Source organism: Buteo buteo, chromosome 12 (genome assembly GCF_964188355.1).
Source record: "Buteo buteo chromosome 12, bButBut1.hap1.1, whole genome shotgun sequence".
Taxonomy (NCBI): Eukaryota; Metazoa; Chordata; class Aves; order Accipitriformes; family Accipitridae; genus Buteo; species Buteo buteo.
The window spans coordinates 25,824,182-25,843,652 of record NC_134182.1 but is presented as its reverse complement, the minus strand read 5'-3'; the positions used below and the strand labels follow the sequence as shown (position 1 = coordinate 25,843,652).

General features: G+C 36.1%; 1 protein-coding gene across 10 annotated transcripts in view; it reads right to left on the bottom strand.

Moving 5' to 3' along the window:
• BIRC6 (baculoviral IAP repeat containing 6) overlaps positions 1-19,471 on the bottom strand; it is a 186,114-nt gene that overhangs the window by 118,367 nt on the left and 48,276 nt on the right. For 5 of the 10 annotated variants that reach the window (XR_012652512.1, XM_075043122.1, XM_075043115.1 and 2 more), the window contains exons 13-29: positions 18,381-18,541; positions 15,340-15,471; positions 13,963-14,094; positions 13,503-13,681; positions 12,774-12,910; positions 11,942-12,103; positions 11,701-11,832; positions 11,333-11,430; positions 10,024-10,171; positions 6,140-6,273; positions 4,887-5,033; positions 4,157-4,344; positions 3,198-3,512; positions 2,678-2,777; positions 2,009-2,223; positions 1,614-1,822; positions 951-1,297 (exon numbers count right to left, since the gene is read on the bottom strand). Coding sequence is in view for 9 of the 10 variants with exons in the window: in XM_075043122.1 (XP_074899223.1) it covers positions 951-1,297; positions 1,614-1,822; positions 2,009-2,223; positions 2,678-2,777; positions 3,198-3,512; positions 4,157-4,344; positions 4,887-5,033; positions 6,140-6,273; positions 10,024-10,171; positions 11,333-11,430; positions 11,701-11,832; positions 11,942-12,103; positions 12,774-12,910; positions 13,503-13,681; positions 13,963-14,094; positions 15,340-15,471; positions 18,381-18,541 (2,936 nt within the window). In the remaining variant the exon portion in view is untranslated. The remainder of the gene's footprint in view (positions 1-950; positions 1,298-1,613; positions 1,823-2,008; positions 2,224-2,677; positions 2,778-3,197; positions 3,513-4,156; positions 4,345-4,886; positions 5,034-6,139; positions 6,274-10,023; positions 10,172-11,332; positions 11,431-11,700; positions 11,833-11,941; positions 12,104-12,773; positions 12,911-13,502; positions 13,682-13,962; positions 14,095-15,339; positions 15,472-18,380; positions 18,542-19,471) is intronic. The other 5 variants (XM_075043120.1, XM_075043119.1, XM_075043116.1 and 2 more) reach the window with 5 other exon arrangements.

Below are 19,471 nucleotides of genomic sequence, written 5' to 3'. Positions count from 1 at the left end.
CAATGGTTTGAAAACATAGGAGGAAAAAGTTTGCAGGATATTTTTAAAACTATTATGGACTAGACTAATTGGCACAAGGGGGAAGGAGGAGGGAACACATGGGGAGATGGTAATTTGCAGGTAACCTATAAAAACCAGGCCATTTGGTCAAAACCAAATCAATTTCATGTCAGTGCAAATACCCCCATGGAATCTACACAAAGCAAACACCAAACCATCATTATGCTTAAGAACAAACTGGCACAGAAAATTACAAAATTACGAGACAGACACACCTATCTATCAATATAATATCAACAGAACAATGTTCTGCCTTTTTTTTTTTTTTTTTTTTTTTAAAAAACAACCCACCACTCCTACTCAGAATTGTCAATTTCAATTCTCCAAGAACTCTTTCAATAGCAAGTTTAGGAAATAAAAATCCTTAATGGATATTAAAAATCATGAACCAAATAGAGATACTGGTTTTATGACTTCCCGCCCCCCAAAGAAGCAATTTCTGCTTCCCCTCCCCGTTTCTAACTACCTAATCCACCCCCAGTGTTGCACAAGCTTCAATGGTCAAAGATCCTTCCACAAGCTGATTCTACCTACGAAAACAACATGAGTATTCTGCCTGGGCAGTCTTTTGTTACTTCAGCAAACTGAATCAGCCCACAGAAGGATCAGATGACTCTCTGAACAAAGGAATATGCAGCCAGGACTATGGAAAAGGGATAAGGACCTCAACACCCTCTCCTATCCTTTTTGGGAGCTGGAAGTGGTTAGGTCAGTTCGGTGCCACTGGTGAAACTTTACACTGTATGTTACCAGCTACTAAAATCATAGTAAAACATATCAGAACACAGATTAAAAGCTTTATAGTGGGAAGTATAGATCAAGAAATATAAACACTTGCAAATTGTTTCTACTAACATGACAAAAATACCAAAACCTCAAAAAATACTAACCATTGGAAGAATGAAGCAAACTAAGCAAAGTATCCAGTAAGTATCTAATGATGGTGCGTAACTGTTCTGTGGATGACATCTGAATCAACTCTTTTGGATCAGATTGCTCTTTCAGTGTTTTCCTGCTTGCACCTAAAGCTACTTTGAGCCTCTGAACAGCATGGTGAGCCAAGTTGAGTTGAAGCTGTAGCTGAATGCAGTCCTGGTAAGCAGAAAATACTCTGCTATCTTCTTCTACTGCCTTGTCCGGCTTTCGTAAAAAGTACTGGGCATTGTTAGCACTATTGAGTGGTGGCAGGTCAATACTCTGCAGAAGGATTTCTAACCGATGACAGGCCAAATTGTACCTAAAGGGAAACATTCCAACAGACAATTCAAATAGACATTAGCAATAGCAAAACATTTGACAGTTACCCTGCCAGAATATGACTTCTGATCTATTCTGAATGCACTGTTAAAAGAGATATTGAAAAAAAAATAAAAATACAGTGCAGTCTTTGTTACTGCTATAAAGATACTCACTGTAACAACTCTACAATAAAGGCAGAGTTTTTTGTTCTGAAGAATGTAATAGGAAGAAAAGCCCTCAAACTCTAACATTACAATATCCCAGTGTTTTAAGTCAAAATAACTAGTAAGTACACATATTTTTTTTCTTCTAACCTGCATTGTATGTCTTCTTGCAATGCAATCATCATTGCCAAATGTTGGTCAATTTCTGGCTGATTTGCAGCTTCACCTTCTCCTCTGAGGGGATCGTGCATTAGTTTCAGCTCATTTTCAAAGGGTAAGATATAGGTATGGCCATAATAAAATCCTAATGGGATTTTTGCTCTGGCATTTGTGCTACCATATCGACCAATAACAGTGATCTGAAAGAGAACGGAACTATACTGTAACATAATTGTATCAAAGAGGCAAAATAAACACCAAGTCAAAAATTCATAAAAAATTTATAGCCAACTAAAGTTTGATCTGAAGACAACTTAAGAGAAAGTTCACATACTAACAAAGATCAAGAGTTTAAAAGATAGAGTATGCAGTCTATCTCCTTTTACCTTCATAAACCTGCAAACTGGGGGCGGCAACAAGTCATGTAAAATAAGTGAATGTGTGCTAATATCAGTAGCCACTACCAGTCGCCTTCCATCCACTTCTTCTCCTAAAGTCCAGATGTCAATTGACAAAGAAGCCAAATCTCCACAAGTGGGAATCAATACATCTGTCAGCAGTATAGGTCTTCCAAAATCTAAAGTCACGAATCTTCTTGCTCCTAGGGGAAAAACACAGGATTGCCTAAAATACCAGTGTGCTAACCAGTGAAGAGATGTTACTTCTCAAACAATAAAGCCATTGTTTATATATTGCTCAAAAGTTGTACATTTCATGTTAAACATAGCTGCACAATCTCAGAAGCTCTCACTACAGCCTGCACCCTTTGAAAACAAAATTGTGGCTTCAACTTTTGTTATGGTTTTTACGCATTATTTCAGAACAGATGCTCTGTGCAGAGACCCAACATATTCCTCCAGCCCCAGGATTTTTCAACTTGACAAACACCACTGAATGTTGAGTCTTAAACTTTCAGATACAACAGAAATGCAAACTGAGAAATATATTTTCTTTGGAAAGCCAAGTGAGACTGCAGCTAAGCAACTTACCCTGGAAAATATTCCACTTCTTATTAGAAAACGTATCAAAATTATTATTAGGAATTCTGGTTTTACCTGAGTGCATTCGCTCTATAATAATTGACTGATGAGGTGGAGGTTGAAGAAAATGTGAAGCGTGAGATATTGCAAGAGCAAGACCGGATCCAAGTGGATTCTAAGGAGTGGGAAAACATCAGTAAAATTAAGTCATTAAATTCTATGCATTTACAATAAGCTGTTCTTTAAAAAAGAGTGTAAGAAAACCTCTTGTGATTTAAAGATGCATGATTTTGACAACACCTCACTACATTTAGATTTGAGCATGAACCATCAAAATATATCAACTACTAAGTTCAAAGGATTAATTACTCCTTATACAGTTAAGCTAGCTCCAATTAAAAGAAAACATCTGAGGTACTATAACAACTCTATCTTGCTTTCATAACTCTTCCTTTTCAAATAGTTTGAATTTAGTGATATAGTTTTCACATCTCATACAAATGAACAGGTATTTACTAGCACTCAAGTACAAATTAGATCCTGATAAGGCTGACAGCATCTTGTTTCTATAAGAAAAACAAACAAAAATAATTACCGTTCTAGACTTGCTTGTATTTTTGTTATGTGCTGCAAGGTTAACTGTTGGGGGATCAATGACTGAACCAGGGAAAAGCTGAGCAAGCTCTGCATTAATAACAGCAGAAACTGCCTCATTAGGTGGAGTCAAAGGTGGAGTCATGAACAGAGGAGTTGTTTTTGGTGTGGGCGGAATGACATCTGAAGGATGGATAAAGAACCCTGGGGCTGCTACTGGATTAGAAGGCACAGAGTTGTGAACAGGACCAACTGCTGATGCTGCTGCTGCCGCTGCTGCTGTTGTCTGATGCAGTTTTGCTTCCAGCTTGGCTTTCTGCAGGGAAAATGAAAGCAGTGTATGTAGCAGATAATACTGCTTGTGAACACAGTAGTAGTATTGAACTACAAGTTCAACTTTTACTATAAAACTAGATTTAATAAATCCAAACCACCTTCAACATAGGCATGTTAGATGTCCAACTGTAAGTTGAAAAATGAAACTCTATTCAATTTGATCTTGCTGAGGAACATGAGTAATTAATTGGAGTAATCAAAAAATAATAAAAAACCCTAAAACTGAACAGCAAAGTAGAGTCAACACAGGCAAGTTTCATACTGACAATGGCTCTATGACTGGTACTTCCCTGTGTCAGCAATTGTGCTTTTCATTTCAGTGGGCTTTTCCAACTTCAGACCGATACACTTCTGTATTAAGACTTAGTTTTGATCACAAACTCCCAACCCACCCTCAAAATACACAAAAACAAAGTCTGAAAAACCAACACAGCATGGGAGACACTCTCAGCATTTTGCTTAATAAGAGTGCCCCTCAGTGCAGAGCCATTCCTTCCTCAAATACACTATGGAGAAAAAAAGGGGGGTGGGGTGGGGTGTGGGGGACACGACTAGCTCTGCAACTACTTTCTCAGCTTTTGAAGTTTAGAGACAGCATTAAAAAATAGCCAAATAGCCTCCAACCTGTTGCTGAAGCTTCAAAAGCTGCTGCTGTTTCTCTTGCAGCACCTGGAGCTGTTGCTCAGCTGAGGCCATTGCATGAGAGAGAGACTGCAAAGCTACCTGGGCTGCTGAACTCAGTGCTGTCGAGGCTTCCCCAACCGTTCCAGAAGAGAGGCCACCAACTGCTGGGGTAACCCCAAAGGTACTCACTGGCATGAAACAAACAAACAAAAACCAAACAAAACAAAAACACGTATGTAGAAATGTAATTATAAAACACACCTCTAATTTCCTTCCTTACTAATTGTTAAGAGCAAGGTAAAAACAAGAGAGATACCTCCTTTTTATCCAGTTCTTGCTACAAAGTAACATCATCTTGAATTACAAAGTATATGGTTTATAGACTATGCACAGTCATCATACATGCAACATTTTCATTACAGAAGAGCCACCTAATGCCCTGAAATTCTGTTGCCACATAAAGCCGCAAGGTAAAGATGCAAGCTTGTATGTTATACTCTCCAATAGAAACAAATTGATTCAAATTAATAAATTTGGAATCCATTTTGTTAAGTTCTAAGAAGTTTAACTTCATATATAGAACTATTTAAAAAAAAAAACAACAAACTTTTCAACAATTATAAAACTACAGGCAATCTGTTTGTCAAACAGTGCTTATTATGTCCAATTAAAAATATATAATGTTGTTGAACTATACCAAGTAGAAAAAAAAATGAAAAATTGTATATACCAGTAAACGTACTTGCATCGTCCCTTTCTATTCTAGTTCCATCACTTGTTGAAACACAGGTAAAGTGCAGAGGTTCAACTTCCAGAAGTCCAGTAAGGGAAGTAAAACTACCTTCAGCAGCTGCACAGCTACTTATTTTCCCATTTCCTGAAAAAAAAAAAAATAAAATCTGCACAATCAGCTAATGTTTTCTTGATAGCAACATTTCAAGTCATGAGGAATCAAAAGGGACAACTAAATATAATCCACATTTTATTACTTTGCATTGTGGAATAAACACCATAACGCTGTCACACCCACAACATAAATGGAAGTATATTTTAAAATGGATAATGCTGCCAAATTTGAACAGTTATCTTAATAGGTCAAACTATCAAATGCGACAACAGAAGCATACTGTAACCTTTTTAATCCAGAAATAAATTATATATGGATGCTCTATTCTTTCTACACTGTGAGAAAATTAGCTTGCAAAAATACACTGATGTTACTGAAAGGAAGAGAAAGAAAATAACAGACTTACTAAGATCATACCACAAGTTACTATAAAAACTAGGCTATTATTCAATATACTAACAAATTCAGTGTTGTATGGAGGGAGGGGTGGGAAGGAGATGGACAAGAGCATATGAGAAAAGGATAGGAGTCACTATGACTGATGAATATGCTTGCTACGAAAAGAATTTACTGACAGGTAAAAATTGTCTCATTCTTAGGACATTTCATGGCCTAAAGATTCACTTATGAACTAAACCAAGAGAATACATACAAATATGCTTTTAAGGTATTTTAATGTCTCTGAAACAGAAAAAACCCCTCATTAAATCTGTAATATTTAAGTAGAGTGTGCCATGTGGCAGCTTCCCAACTTCAGAAAAATCCATTTAGGTTTCTCTGCCTATGAGATGGTTGCTAGTCTAAATGAGTAATAACATATCTCAAGGAAGCTGCCCAATAGAAGTGACAGATGCTTCCTAGATGACTCTGACCCAGGGAATGATAGCAGCCTTACTGTTTAATCTCTAGCCTTTTGTTAGATCTTCTGCAGCATAAGAAAACAACAGATTCCAGCAAGAGGCTTTTTTCTTGCCCTAAGGGCAATGTAAGAGATCTCTTGAAGCAAGAGAGTATCTTGAACTTCATTATGTACAGCTATAAAACAGATGGAAAGTATAAAACCACATCTTCACTAAATGAAGAGTATAATAGAATTACCAATTCTTCCACAATAGATTACTGTTAAACATACATACCTGACAGAACATCAGACAAATCAATTTCATCTGACTGTACTCCAATGCTGCTGTTGTATACATTTTTACAAGAAGAGCCACTTATTTCCAAATCAAACAGAACTGGATCAAAAGGCGAACTATATAATCCATATCTACAAATGGAATAAGACAAACAGCACTATTCAAACAATAAGAATCTATATAAAATTATTTACAGAAAAAAGCCAAGTATTTCATCATCAGGATTTATTATATTCCAAACTATTATTTTCATTCAATTGACATATCTTAGAAATTACCATTTACTTATATTTCATTAAAGTAATTTATTAGGTGACCTTTTCAAACAGCTTATGGTGCAAAATAAGTAACTCTTTGTTACTAGTTTTGAAGATGTAATACTGTCCTGCAAACATAACACATAATCACATTCGGACATGGAAACTAGAACTACAAACCTTAGACAATTAGCCACAGCAACATGCATGCCTGCACATGGTAAATCAGACATTTATCTGAAGTCAATAAAAACACGGTACTGTTTTCCAAAACAGCAAAACAAATTCCACCTCAGCTTGTTCTTCCAGCTGAAGTAAGAAGAAAAGAGGAGATGCTGCTAGGGATTACGAATCAACACTTATGAGTACTTTAAATATCTCAAGAAATGAAGAAATGAAGAAAATCTCATTAATCCTACTCTGGCAGTACCACAAGGGGAAGAAATAATACAATCACTCAGGTGACAAGGTGGTCTCAAAACAATTAAGGTTTTATAAGCCAAGAAAAAGGAAAATCCAAAGTAATTACAAAATCAGTGTTGGGTTTTTTGTGTGCCAATACCTATTACCAGCAACTGACAAGAGGGAAAAAAAAAAAAAAGAAAAAAAAAGGAAATCAGGCCAAATTATTAAGCAGGAGTGGAAAGAAAAAATGCATCTGTGCAGGTAGAAAAGTGAGAAACTTCACACTTTGACTGGCAAAAGCCAGGACAAATATTAAGTATTTCCATGAACAAATACACCAGCAGCAACAGGAAGTTCTTCCACCCCCTTTTCCTTCTCCCTCTGAGCAGCTTCTCTGTTCTTTAGCAGGCAAGGAAAGCCCCCAACAGGTAATGCTGAGAAGACTAGAGTGTTTAAATATCTTTTTTGATCAAGTAGTCACAAAAGGATAAATGTCTACACAAATACTACAACACCAGCAACAAGGCAGAACAGGTTCTAGACTTCTCTGAATGTTAAAATGCCTCCATGTTGGCTGGGCTCAATGCTTTTTGCCACACAATACTAAGACTGTAACTAGTCAGAAAATGACGTTATACAAAAGGGCAATAATTGCTACTGATCTTCAAAAAAACCCCCCAAAACCCTATACATTCCCCAATGAAGTTACTTACAAGCATGTACAAGGTAGCAAATTTAAGATGACAACTTTATACTAAGGAAAATACATATTGGTTGAATCGAGGTTGCTCTCTACAAGTATGTACTACACAGAAACAGTGCAATACTGCACATTTAGCAGGACTGACATGTTTGCTGCATGACCTTTCTTCATAAGCAAAGCAAGACAATGTGCTACTGTAAAGTGGCTACTAAAACACACAAAAATGCTCCGACAAAATTCAGTAAGGTACCTTCACAGCCTGTTTTAGACCTCAGATTTACAAACTCACTAAATTAGGTCAGCTCAACACTAACACTGATTACTTGCATGATTTAAGTGAGGAGTTCGATTTATTAAGTAAGCAGGTGATAAAACCTAAAAAAGGGTTGCAAGAGCTTTGTAGAATGGGATCAGAATTTGAATGTATTGTAGAGAGTTAAATATATTCTGTCCAACCCAGAGTTATTTCACTAAGCATAGTGCCTTTTACTGATCCTTCAGCAGGAATGATCAGGGTCACAGTTTTCAGCTGTATTGGCAACACTTTTCAGAAAAGGATATAGAAGTTAGATCAAGAAAAAACAAAGAATGAATCAACGACGCCACATAAAAAAAACATCACCCTATTCATCTACACAGTAATGAATATAAACTATGAGAAATAACTCTTCTGCTTCACTCAGAGATCTCAACTGGAATAATGTTTACAATATTGTGTACCACAGTTCAAGGCAGATGAGGATCAAAGAAAACAGCTCAAGGAAATGCTTTAAGAACGACTACAGATCTAGAGAATGTGATCAAGATACACACATCCTCTAGACATCCAAGATTTTTTAGGAATGAAATAATCTGCTCTTTATCACCAAGGTGGAGAGGACACAAACATTAAAAGGCTTCAGTTGCAGCAAGGGAGTTTTCAGATTAGACACAGGCAGAAGGAGACAATTCAAGTGTTAATGGTAAGAATAATTAAGCCATGTAATAGCTTACAATATTTAGAATAATTAAATTCCCAACTACTTTAATCAGGTGCTTTTAAGAACAGGCTAGAGAAATTAGTCAGATTTGCTAGGGACAAACCAACCTGCTTTGTTGTAGGACAGCCTAAAATACTGTCTGAAATCCCGTTTTTGTTGTTCTCTGAACTGCAAGTCATGTAACACACCCATCTGGCCTTACTCTTGCAAGTTTTACTTGCTTTATTTTGGCACATGATAGTAAAATGAGTACAACTCTACCTTAAGACAACATGAATGTGCAGATCCTTTAAGTAGATATCTGTTTTTATTTGATTACCAAATGTTAGGCTATTATACCTGGGAACAATGTCAAAAAAGAAAAAAAACAATACTAGAAACTCTGCAACACAAATGCACACAAATAGATTAAAAAACAACTCACGGAGAAAGTAGGGAAAAAGAGTAAAGCAATGGCTGCCTACTAATTTTTTTTTTTAAATAGATATTAATACTTACCTTCTACATAAAAAACCAAAGAGAGAAATTACAGTATTCTCTTGATCTGTAGACTTATAAAGGGAAGGCCAGTAAATTCTGCCTAAATCAGTAAACTAAGTCAAGAAATAGTCAGTCCTTGCTAGCGAGAGAGCTATAGTAATCAAATACGGGATTAGACAGATGTGTCTGCTGCTATTCTCATCCTAACTATGCGGACACTGAGTTAAAAGAGAAAGCAAATTTAGTTCCAAGAATAAAATCAGTAAAACACCATCTAGAAACATTCAGAAAACCTAAGCTTGAAGGATCCCAAGAACAGGGGCTTGCTTCAGAAAGCCTCCCTTGAGACGCAGACAGCTGTGTTCTCCACTAAGTGATCTGAAATGTCACATGTGCCAAACTCAGAAGTGGGCAACCAGAAAGGAAAGAAAATTCTATTTCACACATGCTGTAAAACTGAACCACTAGAGATTTATTTCCTTTAGGTATCACGTAAATCCAAAGTTAATGGCCAATCAGTTCAATATGTAAAAGATGCAACATCACAGTCTGAAATGACATTGACATATAATTTATAATAAGAACCTGCATTCCCAGTAAATTACTCCAGGTCTCTACACCTAGAATCTGGCCTTTAGTTGCAATACATTAAATGTGTGGTTAGCTTACAGAGAGACTACAATTTTGTGTAGCATTATGCAGAACTGAAATTATTCAGTGTATTTGATTCCCACCCATACTCAAAATAAGACATGCTTTGTTAATCCTTACACTAAAAGTCATAAATACTAACTTAATTGCACAGACTTCAAACATTACATACACATTTGCTGATTTTAAGTGCACCGTAAATTGCAAGATAGCAATTAAATTCACCTTTTACTTTGCACAAGTCAAAACTATTTTCCAGAGCTGTATCAAATTGACCCTTGCTCATAATATGGCAAAATACATCTGTTTTTAAGCAGCCAACCTTTTTCAGAACACCAGAGGATGGCATTAGACAGTTTGTATGTTTGTTTTTATTAGGTTTACAACCACCACATTTCTTAGTACCTTGTTTGAAGTAATGCTTCCATAGGTGTTAGGCGATCCTGCAACTGTCGGGACACAGCAGTTAGCAGTGATGCACAAGCTGTACTACATCCTGCCAAATCTTCATCCTTTACATAATTCAGCAATACAAAATACCAATACACAGATCCTGCATTAAAAAAAATTCATTTCAGGTGAAATATGATGTGAATTTTCCACTCGGAAAACATACTTTGAAGCATAATCAATGGAAGTGATAAATGAAGTATCTAATGGTTACTGAATACAGATTAGGAAGTATTCTCCCCCTCCCCTTTTCTTGAGAGACTTCAATTAAGAATCATTCTGTAATCATTAGTTTCCACGAGTACTTCAAATTCTCTTATCAACTAATTCATAATTGAAGAAAAAAAAGGTTCCCAAGACACAGCTTCACACTTATGTCTTACATCGTTTCTGCCCACTGCTTCTACTAAGCACAATAATCAAAATGCTCTTGGTACACTAAGGTGCTAGGCTAGGGGTTCCAATCCCTTCAGAGCCAAGCCTTACTCTAGATTCAACTCTTCCTCTCCTCTCACCCTCTGGTTTTGGCTGCTGTCTCCTTATTCTGTATTTGCTGGAGGCACTATTTACTTACAGAGAGTTCTGGGATCACAGTGCAGTGGTTTTGTACAGAAATACAAACCTCAGCTTCCTCCTCCTCCTCTGCATTCCATACCCTCAATAGCAGCGTGTTAAATGTTTCTACCTGGGTGATAGCACAACAAGCATTTCGGACTCCAAACTAATCTTCCTGCAAGACCCCTTTGTGCTGCCAAGCTAGATGCAATTCAACATCATACTGTGAAAAACACAAAGCAGGTCTTGCCACCCCAAATACGAGTGCTAGAGTAGATGAGGAAGGAATTTAATCTCGTTAAAAATTTCCTTTTGGTGCAGAAGTAACCGAAGTGGATTGCTAGTTGGACGTCATTTGGATAGTCAGGCTCCCTGGAATAAATCTCCTAATTTTCAGAAATAACAGACAATCCTGACTCCCACATCAACAGAATCTGTTGTTGCTAAACACCTTTGAGAATTCTTGCAAAATTTACTTAGGCTCTCCCAGAAATGTCAGTGCCTTAGCACTCTGTTTTAAGCAATGTTATTTGCTTAAAATTCCATCATCCACCAATGTATACTTCATACTTGGATACCACCTGACCAGATCACTCCAATAAGCAGTTTATACAATTACCTAATTCTTATTTCACAAGAGAGTCCAATAAAACATGCCAAACAACAAGTGTATTGTGTATTTTTATGACAACAAACATCTTATACATACCACCTGTTGCAGCAGCAGGCAAAAGAGGCATATTGTCAAGCAAAGCTTTTAGAAGAACTGATCCAAACCCCTGCTGACTGGGGTCACACCTGCCATTGCTACAAAGAAACATAGACACTTAAACATTTAATGAAGTAATAACAAAACATGAAATCTCCTCCAGAAGATGAAGTTGAAAGACTTAGTTCTTTCCATTCATACCCTAACACATTTTAACTCAACAGATCTTCCAGATCCTTTTGCTTTATAAATTCAATGTTAAAACAGTAACAAACATGTATATACAATTCAGACTGCATGCAAAACCCCCAAATATGTACAAAATATAAATATATAAAAATAAATATATATAAATAATTAGCACTCACCTGATGCATAGTGCAAGAAATCGGGCACATTTGTGAGCTATGCTCCGCCCAGCTTCAAAGAAGCAAACACGTATTATATCAGAGACACATTTACGTGTTTTAGAAAGCAAGCTGTCATTTCCTTCCTTTGTGCTGTAAAAACAGATGGCATACTTTAGAGAATCATGTAAAACTTTATTATTTTTAACAGAGCTGATACTGAGAAATAGCCATGCTAATTTAAACACAACTTCTCTCTTACCTGCCAGGTCCATTTGAATACACTCCAGCCAGCCAACAAAGTGTGTCTAGTACAAGACTCTGAGCATGTTCTGTAGTCAGACCATCATCTGTCTTCTTGCAAAGAGTGGTAAGCAGCTTCTCATGGAACTCTGAAAACTGTAACATGGCACACCGTTGAACTCTAGGGAAAGGGAGAAGGAAATAAAAAATAAATAAAAAAAAAATTATCCAATATAGCCATTCTCCCATTAAACTGTCCCTCCAGCTTTGTATCCTGTCTTCAGAGCAGCAAAAAAAAAGATGCCCAGATGAGGGTAAAACTAGCACACAAGCATGTATGATACTTACTGTGCACACATACTCAATACTTCTACTTTCTGCTCACAGAAATTCCAACATTACTGTACATTCAGTAACCTTCAGGGAGTTATTTTTTTTCCTATTAACTTGTCCAGTAACTTCTAAACTTAAATGAACTTTCATCATCTACAACACTCATTGACAACCATTTGCCATGCCTCTTTGCAGCCTCTTTGACCTCTTTAAGCCTATTACAGCCAGTGCCACCATTGTGGGGTGGCAGTTGGTGATGCTTCCTTCAAAAATTTACATTTGCCTTTTCAAGTCAGGCAAATAATCACTCAACATACAATTCCATGCATGGTGTTATTCTACAACTTGCACAGCATAGTGCCCTCAAACTCACAATTTACAGGATTTTCCATATAAAATATGTTTATAAACTGACAACTTGAAACAGTGGTTTGACCTGAGCTATTCTGAGAACTAAGTATTTTATGAGAAGTGTAACTAAAGCTAGCATTTTTTAGAATTAAAAAACACCTACTAACCTTTCCTTTGAAATGGAAGTTTTTTTAAATCTTCGAATCGTTACAGAGACTTCTTGAAGTAAGTCACAGCCTCTCAGATTATCTGATTTTCTTGAAGAATTAGTGGCTTCAATTTTGCTAGATGGCTTTTCCTGATTCTTTTAGGGGAAAAAAATAATTCATGAATCAGATTGGTTTTAACTGCTCCATTTTGTAAAGCTTGTTCAGTGAAATGCACACAGTTCAGTAAAATCTCTCACTCTGAGCATTATACTAAAACCAGACTACTTTTATTCATTGATTTCTTTAATACAGAACATAAAATTTAACAATGTTCTATAATTTATCATGTTCTAACCGTTCTAATAATGTCCACAAGATGTACATCATATCATCCAATCTTACAACTACAACAATCGAGATTAAAATACACACAGACACACACACAAAAATCTTTGTAAGAGGATGAGGCTTACCAGCTACTAAAAACATTCACGGAAACAGAAGTTTTGAAAACAAGTGCTCAGAATGGGAAAGTGGCAGAACAGACCTTTTCAACTAAACTTGCACAGAAGAAACAACTTAGAGATGTTGAACACTGATTCTTGAAGGTGTTATAACACAGTGTCAACTGTTAAAAGTAATTTTTAATGGATCTTAATTGTCCTAACACCTGTTTCGTTTTCAGATTACATAAATCATACCAATTCTACAACTCTAACACAGATGTCTTTCTTGGCTCTTCATTACCTTGCCTGCTGCAACTTTTGCCAACAACGAAGCAAGGGAATGGCCCTTGTTAGTCTGAGGTTTTAGAGATGGTATTCTAACAACTGGTCTAATGCCACCATTGCAGATTTCTTCTGTTCCTCTGTCATTCACTGCTTTAACATGAATTAAAAATGAGCGGTACTTGCCACCAGCCATGCCTAAAAGTAGGGGGAAAAAAAAAAGGGGGGGGGGGAGGAATTTGCATAGTTTACTAGGGCAAGTTATAAACGGATTTCAACTTCACAGACATAGTGTACAAGCAGAGCTCAACTACATTAATTACAGTACTTTAGCATCAGTTTGAAAAGGTAACACACTATCGTTATACAGCAAAATTTGTGAATGTGAAAATAAATACAAACCAAAGTCTGACTACAGAAGTATGAGATGCACTTCAGTCACACATACTTCATGTGAATAGCATAATAAACTGGTTTACCTTTAACAAGCTTTGGACTTGTTAGTGTCAACATTCCAGCATGTCCTGATAGATCAAGTCCAGTAGCCAGCCATACTGGACCACAAAGTATATCTTCCTTGTGTTCCTCCAGAAACGGACACAATCTAAGACCTTAAAAAAAGTGAGTAATATGGACCTGAATTACTCATAATTAAGTCACTAATTCTGATCATTTGCATAGGTTAAAAATACACCATGTCAAACTCTGATCACTAAATACATATAAACTCTATATCAAAAAATTAACAATTACTTGAGGTTGAGTTCTAGCCATTTTCCAGTGAAATCAATAAATATAAATAACAGTTTTCAAAGCATTTTCAGTTATATTAGATGGATAATATGTAGGTTGACTGGCTCTCATCAGAGCCACAAAATACACAACTGATAAAATGATGAACCAATACATTTTGATCCACAACTCTCACTGGGTCTTTTCTGAAGCAGGACAGAACTGTTTAAAAAAAAAGAAAAAAAGACTAATTTGTTTCTCCTGTGGTATATTGAAATTATTGAAATTATCATTTGCTCATCTGCTGCTTCTTTCTCAGCATGAAACACCTCCTTCCAGCCTTTTTCTTTTATTATGCCTTTGATCCCGCCCCTCATCCTTTCCAACACCTTTCTTGGAGTCATAGAATGGGTTGGGTTGGAAAGGACCTTTAGAGTCATGCTCTAGATAAGCCTTATCACATGAAAGAAAAGGTGTAAAATAAGACTGTTGAAAGGACCACGAAAAAGAATCATAGATCTGGATCTGATTCACTCCAACTACCAATTTTTAGTCCGTAGCTCTCCTCACTCAGATCAAATCTGATTGCCTTTCAGAGTCTCTCTAACAGATTTTGTGAAAGAGTAGTGCTTAATAAAAAAGGTTATAAAAACAGGCACAGCAAGTCTGATGTGGCTGAAAGTCAACATGACTAGTTATGAATTCTTTACTAGCTGTTTATTATTTTTCTTGGTTTACAGCAGCAATCTCTACAAAAGCCAGGTATGCAAGGAAAAATTCTATTAAAACTATATAAGGAAACCAAGCAAAATACTGCTGAAACAGGCTTAGAGTTTAAGTTAGAAAGGTGCCACACAATCTACTCTATTCCTAAATTGAAATAAATACTAATCTGCTTTTAAGCACCAAATCTCTCCAGTAGGTTTTGGGTTTTTTTTTTTGATGTGCTTGTGTTAAACTTTCAACTCATACAGTAAACACACCAGTGAGAGCAGCAACATTGAAAAGGGCTGAGAAATTAGTCTGTTTTAAATGGCTGAGAAATTTTTGCACAGAAATGCCTGTGTATTATTAAAAAAAGCAAAAAGCAAGCTCAAATTTTAAACAAGATAAATAAAACTTACATTGTGGTTCCTCTACATCCATATACTGCATTTCTTCATTGAATTCAACCAGTCCTGGTTTTCCATTTCTCTCCACTTCAATATTATGAGCTGGAGATAAAGGAAATGTGATCTGTCTATCTACTGCTGCTTCTAGAAATAAAAATATTGGCAAGATTTCATAAACATTGCTTAAGGCTCACAGAAAAAAGAAGCAGTAGTTTTCACAGCAAATTCATCAGCTTTCTGCCCAAACCACTATTTTTAATATAAGAACCACAAATATACAGAGGCATGTTTTTGATATTAGGATTGCAATTGAAGTTGCAGCAAATAGTTAAAAAAAATTTCTTTGAATGACCTGTAAACAGCCTGCTTTGCTTTAACACTACCCAAATTATTTTTTCCTAATAATCAACTGCAGATTACTCCTAAGTAATTAGATTCTGGTATTGAAAGTTTGATTATTTAAACTGAAAATAACTGGATTGCTCCTGGTGAACATCAGACATTATTTTGATAATACCTAAGTACAGCTCTTTTTTCAATTAAATGGTTGTCATGAATGGTAGATGGAAAGGAAATGCAAACAAATTAACAAGAGGCATATACAGTGAATTAACCGCCAGATCAAAAAATCTTAGTTCCAAACCAGAAGAATTTTGCCTCTGGGCTCCCTGTTATTACACACTATATATTTAACTGATTCCAGGGTTCCTGTCATACAAAAAAATGACTGAATAAATTCTCCCCTACACATCTTCCTCAGGTCTTATTATCTTAAAGTTTCAGTTCCTTTCTCCCCCTTACGGAAGGGGAGAAGGGAAGCGGGGAGGGGGGCAGGGAGTTATAACTGTATTTCAGTCTGAAGATTTTATACATTTTCAAGAGCCACCAAACAATTCTGAATATTACTTCTCCCTGGGATTGGAACATTTTGGTTAATATCCAGCACAGATATAAATTATCTAGGTTTGTCTTCCCTTATAATGAAATCACTAGTACCCTATTACTTCATTCAAGAGTGCATACAAAAAAGGCAAATGTCACTAAGGTCCTTTTGCAAAACCAAAGAAACTGAAAAAGGGTAGGAAACAACCACAATGCAATAACACTTGAGAGCATGTTGGCTAGTTGAGGCTCCCCAACCCTACTGAATCAAAAAGAAACAAAGACCTTGACAAGGTTGCCTCACAGGTGCTCTCACAACCCCCAGCCCTTTCTAAACTGCCTATGTATACCCTGGCCCCTCACTCCATGCTTTCTGCACCCTATCCATAACAGAAAAAAGCAAATTCCACTATATTGCATTTAAGGAAATAAAATGTCACTTTCTGGAAGAGCTCTGTAATGTTTTATGAGCAGTATGGTGTACTGTGAATCATCCACAGAAAGCTCTGGCAATCTACTTCACAGCCAAATCAAATGTCTTCAAAGAATTACCAACTCATGGAACTGTTTGCTCAGAAATATTTAAAACAGAAACATTAAGGAAAAGAAGTTTAGCTTTTCTTCTACTGTTTTGTTTCACAGGTAAAGATTTTCAGATTAACTCTGATATCCAGATCTGCAAATGGACTGAATTCTAAAATTCATGCTGAAAACAAAGCAGGTTCCATTCAGAAAAGCAACACGCACTATCGGTCTTATTTTTTGCTTTGATAAAACAAAATTCTGCTACATGTTAAAATTAAGGTTTTACTTCAAGCATTAAACAAAGGAAGAACCTGCAAGAACACCTGTTGACTGCTGTCCTGCAGTCACAACTAGCACTTCTGTTAAAACTCTTAAACCATCTTGTGTCCTAAAAGAATACGCTTTTCTCCAAGAATATTAGTATGCTAGAATATTTTATTCTTGGATAACTACCAGTTTATAGGATTTCTTTAAAGAGCATCTCCAGCACACTTTTTTCTTGTTAAACACTGGGGGATGCTACAGAGTGAGAAGTTGCATGAAAGCATGTCAATGATCTTTGGATGCCTGCATTCCTTTTTAAAATTTACAGCTCTATTACCCTTATTTAACTGGGGTGTTCTTACTTAACATTTAAAAAAAAACAGAAAAAGACAAAAAAAAAAGCTTGCTTTTATAATCATGCTTGCTATTCTCCCCAACACATTTTATATCCAGCAGCCAATTTAATAATATCCGACAGCAAGATTTCTCTGAAATACCGAGTTCCTAGAAGCTTTTCAAAAAGAGGTTGCCAGATAAAGATAACCAATTAATACCTCAATAAAAGGAAGTGCCACATGCAATACCTTCCATCCCTAGCAGACAGGGCAGCAGGACATGCAATGAACACTGTCACCACAGGAAAATCCCAATGGAGGCACAAACTATTCCACATCAAAGAAGTGACTTTTCAATTTATGCTACCCCCTCACAGGTTCCCCGAGAGCTAGTAAGATGCAGAGTCCAGCTAGGAGTCTTCCCAAGGCAAAAGCATTCATAACTTTGGTCTACCCTGTCAAAGCTGCAAGGAACAAAAGATGAAATCATACTGCAGCTTTCACATAGTTTAGTTAATGAGGTAGATGATGAGAGAATTCCCAAGGAAGCCAGGTTTTATCTACTGCCATGAAAAAAAGCCTTGCTATTTTCTCTTATGCATCCCAGAGGCACTGGCAAATAATTTCCTTCTGTGACTTGGAATAATTTATTATAATTTTTTTAAAATATATCACAAACTTAAAGAGCCCCATTTGTTTCACCAGTCAATCTCTAGGATGACTTACAATTGACAGCATATTTTTTTTTAATGACTGTAGGATTCAAGCAGTACAGAATAATAATTCAGTTCAACCTTTTTGAACTATGCACTTTTATTTGTATAAAATTCAGGATTTTGAAACTGTTTACCCAGTTTGTTTCCCCAATTTACATTCAAACATGGTAATTGAAAACAGACCACGATGCTGAGAAATAGAGTAAAATAGAAAAAAGTAAAACCTAAATATTTACACATTTTCAAGCACTTCTTCTAATATATATCACAGAGAATAATGAGTTTGAGAAAAGAAATAATATTCTGAAAGATACCTTAAGTTCTTTCTTACCATTTACTTTCCCTAAGCCTGGAGCTTTATTTTTCAGTAAAGTCACTTGAATCTGGGGAATATTTGTGATGTTTGAATTCAAAACAAATTTGAAGTCCACATGTCCAACCATACAGGCTTTTGGTAGAACCAGTTCAAAGACATGCTCATCCCAGCTGTTGCTGTCAGGAAAAAAAAGACAACAACGATTCAGTGTTCAGAGAAAACTCAGATCAAGCAGGCAGCATTATCCAGTGCATTCTCCATCTACACACACTTTCTTTAACAAGAAGAAAACCTTATTTTGCATTAGTTGACATCTACATGAATTTCTGAAGTAAAAGTCTTTCAAGTTGCAGTTAACAACATTCATTTTGTGAAAAACACATTAAAAGCCAAATGGTATGAGAGGGAAAATCGATGTTCAGATAATAGTAGTTGTGGAAAGATTCCCTATTACCTTCATTACAGTACTGTTTCAATAATACTACAAATACCAGTTACTCATTTCTAGGAAAAAAGGAAAGGGGGGGGAAATCACTAAAAAAGGATCAGTGAAGTATATGAAAGCATGATAGTAACTACCTTGCAGTCTCTTAAGTTGCCTTTCTCCATTGGTAAGGGTTAAACACTGTCACTTCCCAGTGGTACAACAGCCACATGCAGGAGACTCAAAGTACTAGTCTCAAATTATTTTTTTAAATATATTTGATAATTTATACAGTATGAGAAGTGCTGCTTACCAGATGCACACTCAGAAGCCTGCGCTGTGCAAAATGGGTGCAGCTTTCTTTTAATGAGTCATATTTTCCTTTTGAAGCCAACTTTGGTTCACACTGAAAAGCGTAAACTTGACGTAATAAGTATCTCTCAATGACCAGTTCCATAATTTGATACACTAAGGTTTGCAAAAAATAGTTCAAACCAAAAAGCAATTCTAATAAAACTAATCGTGGGTCAATTGTCACATTTGTATACCTTTTTAAAATAACTGCACTTCCAGATCTTCTCAATTTATCAGTAAATTATTTTTTAAAATGTAGTAACTTTGATAGCCTGTGATTATTTAATTGTATAACTGAGAACATTAAGAAACTGAGTATGCTGCTATA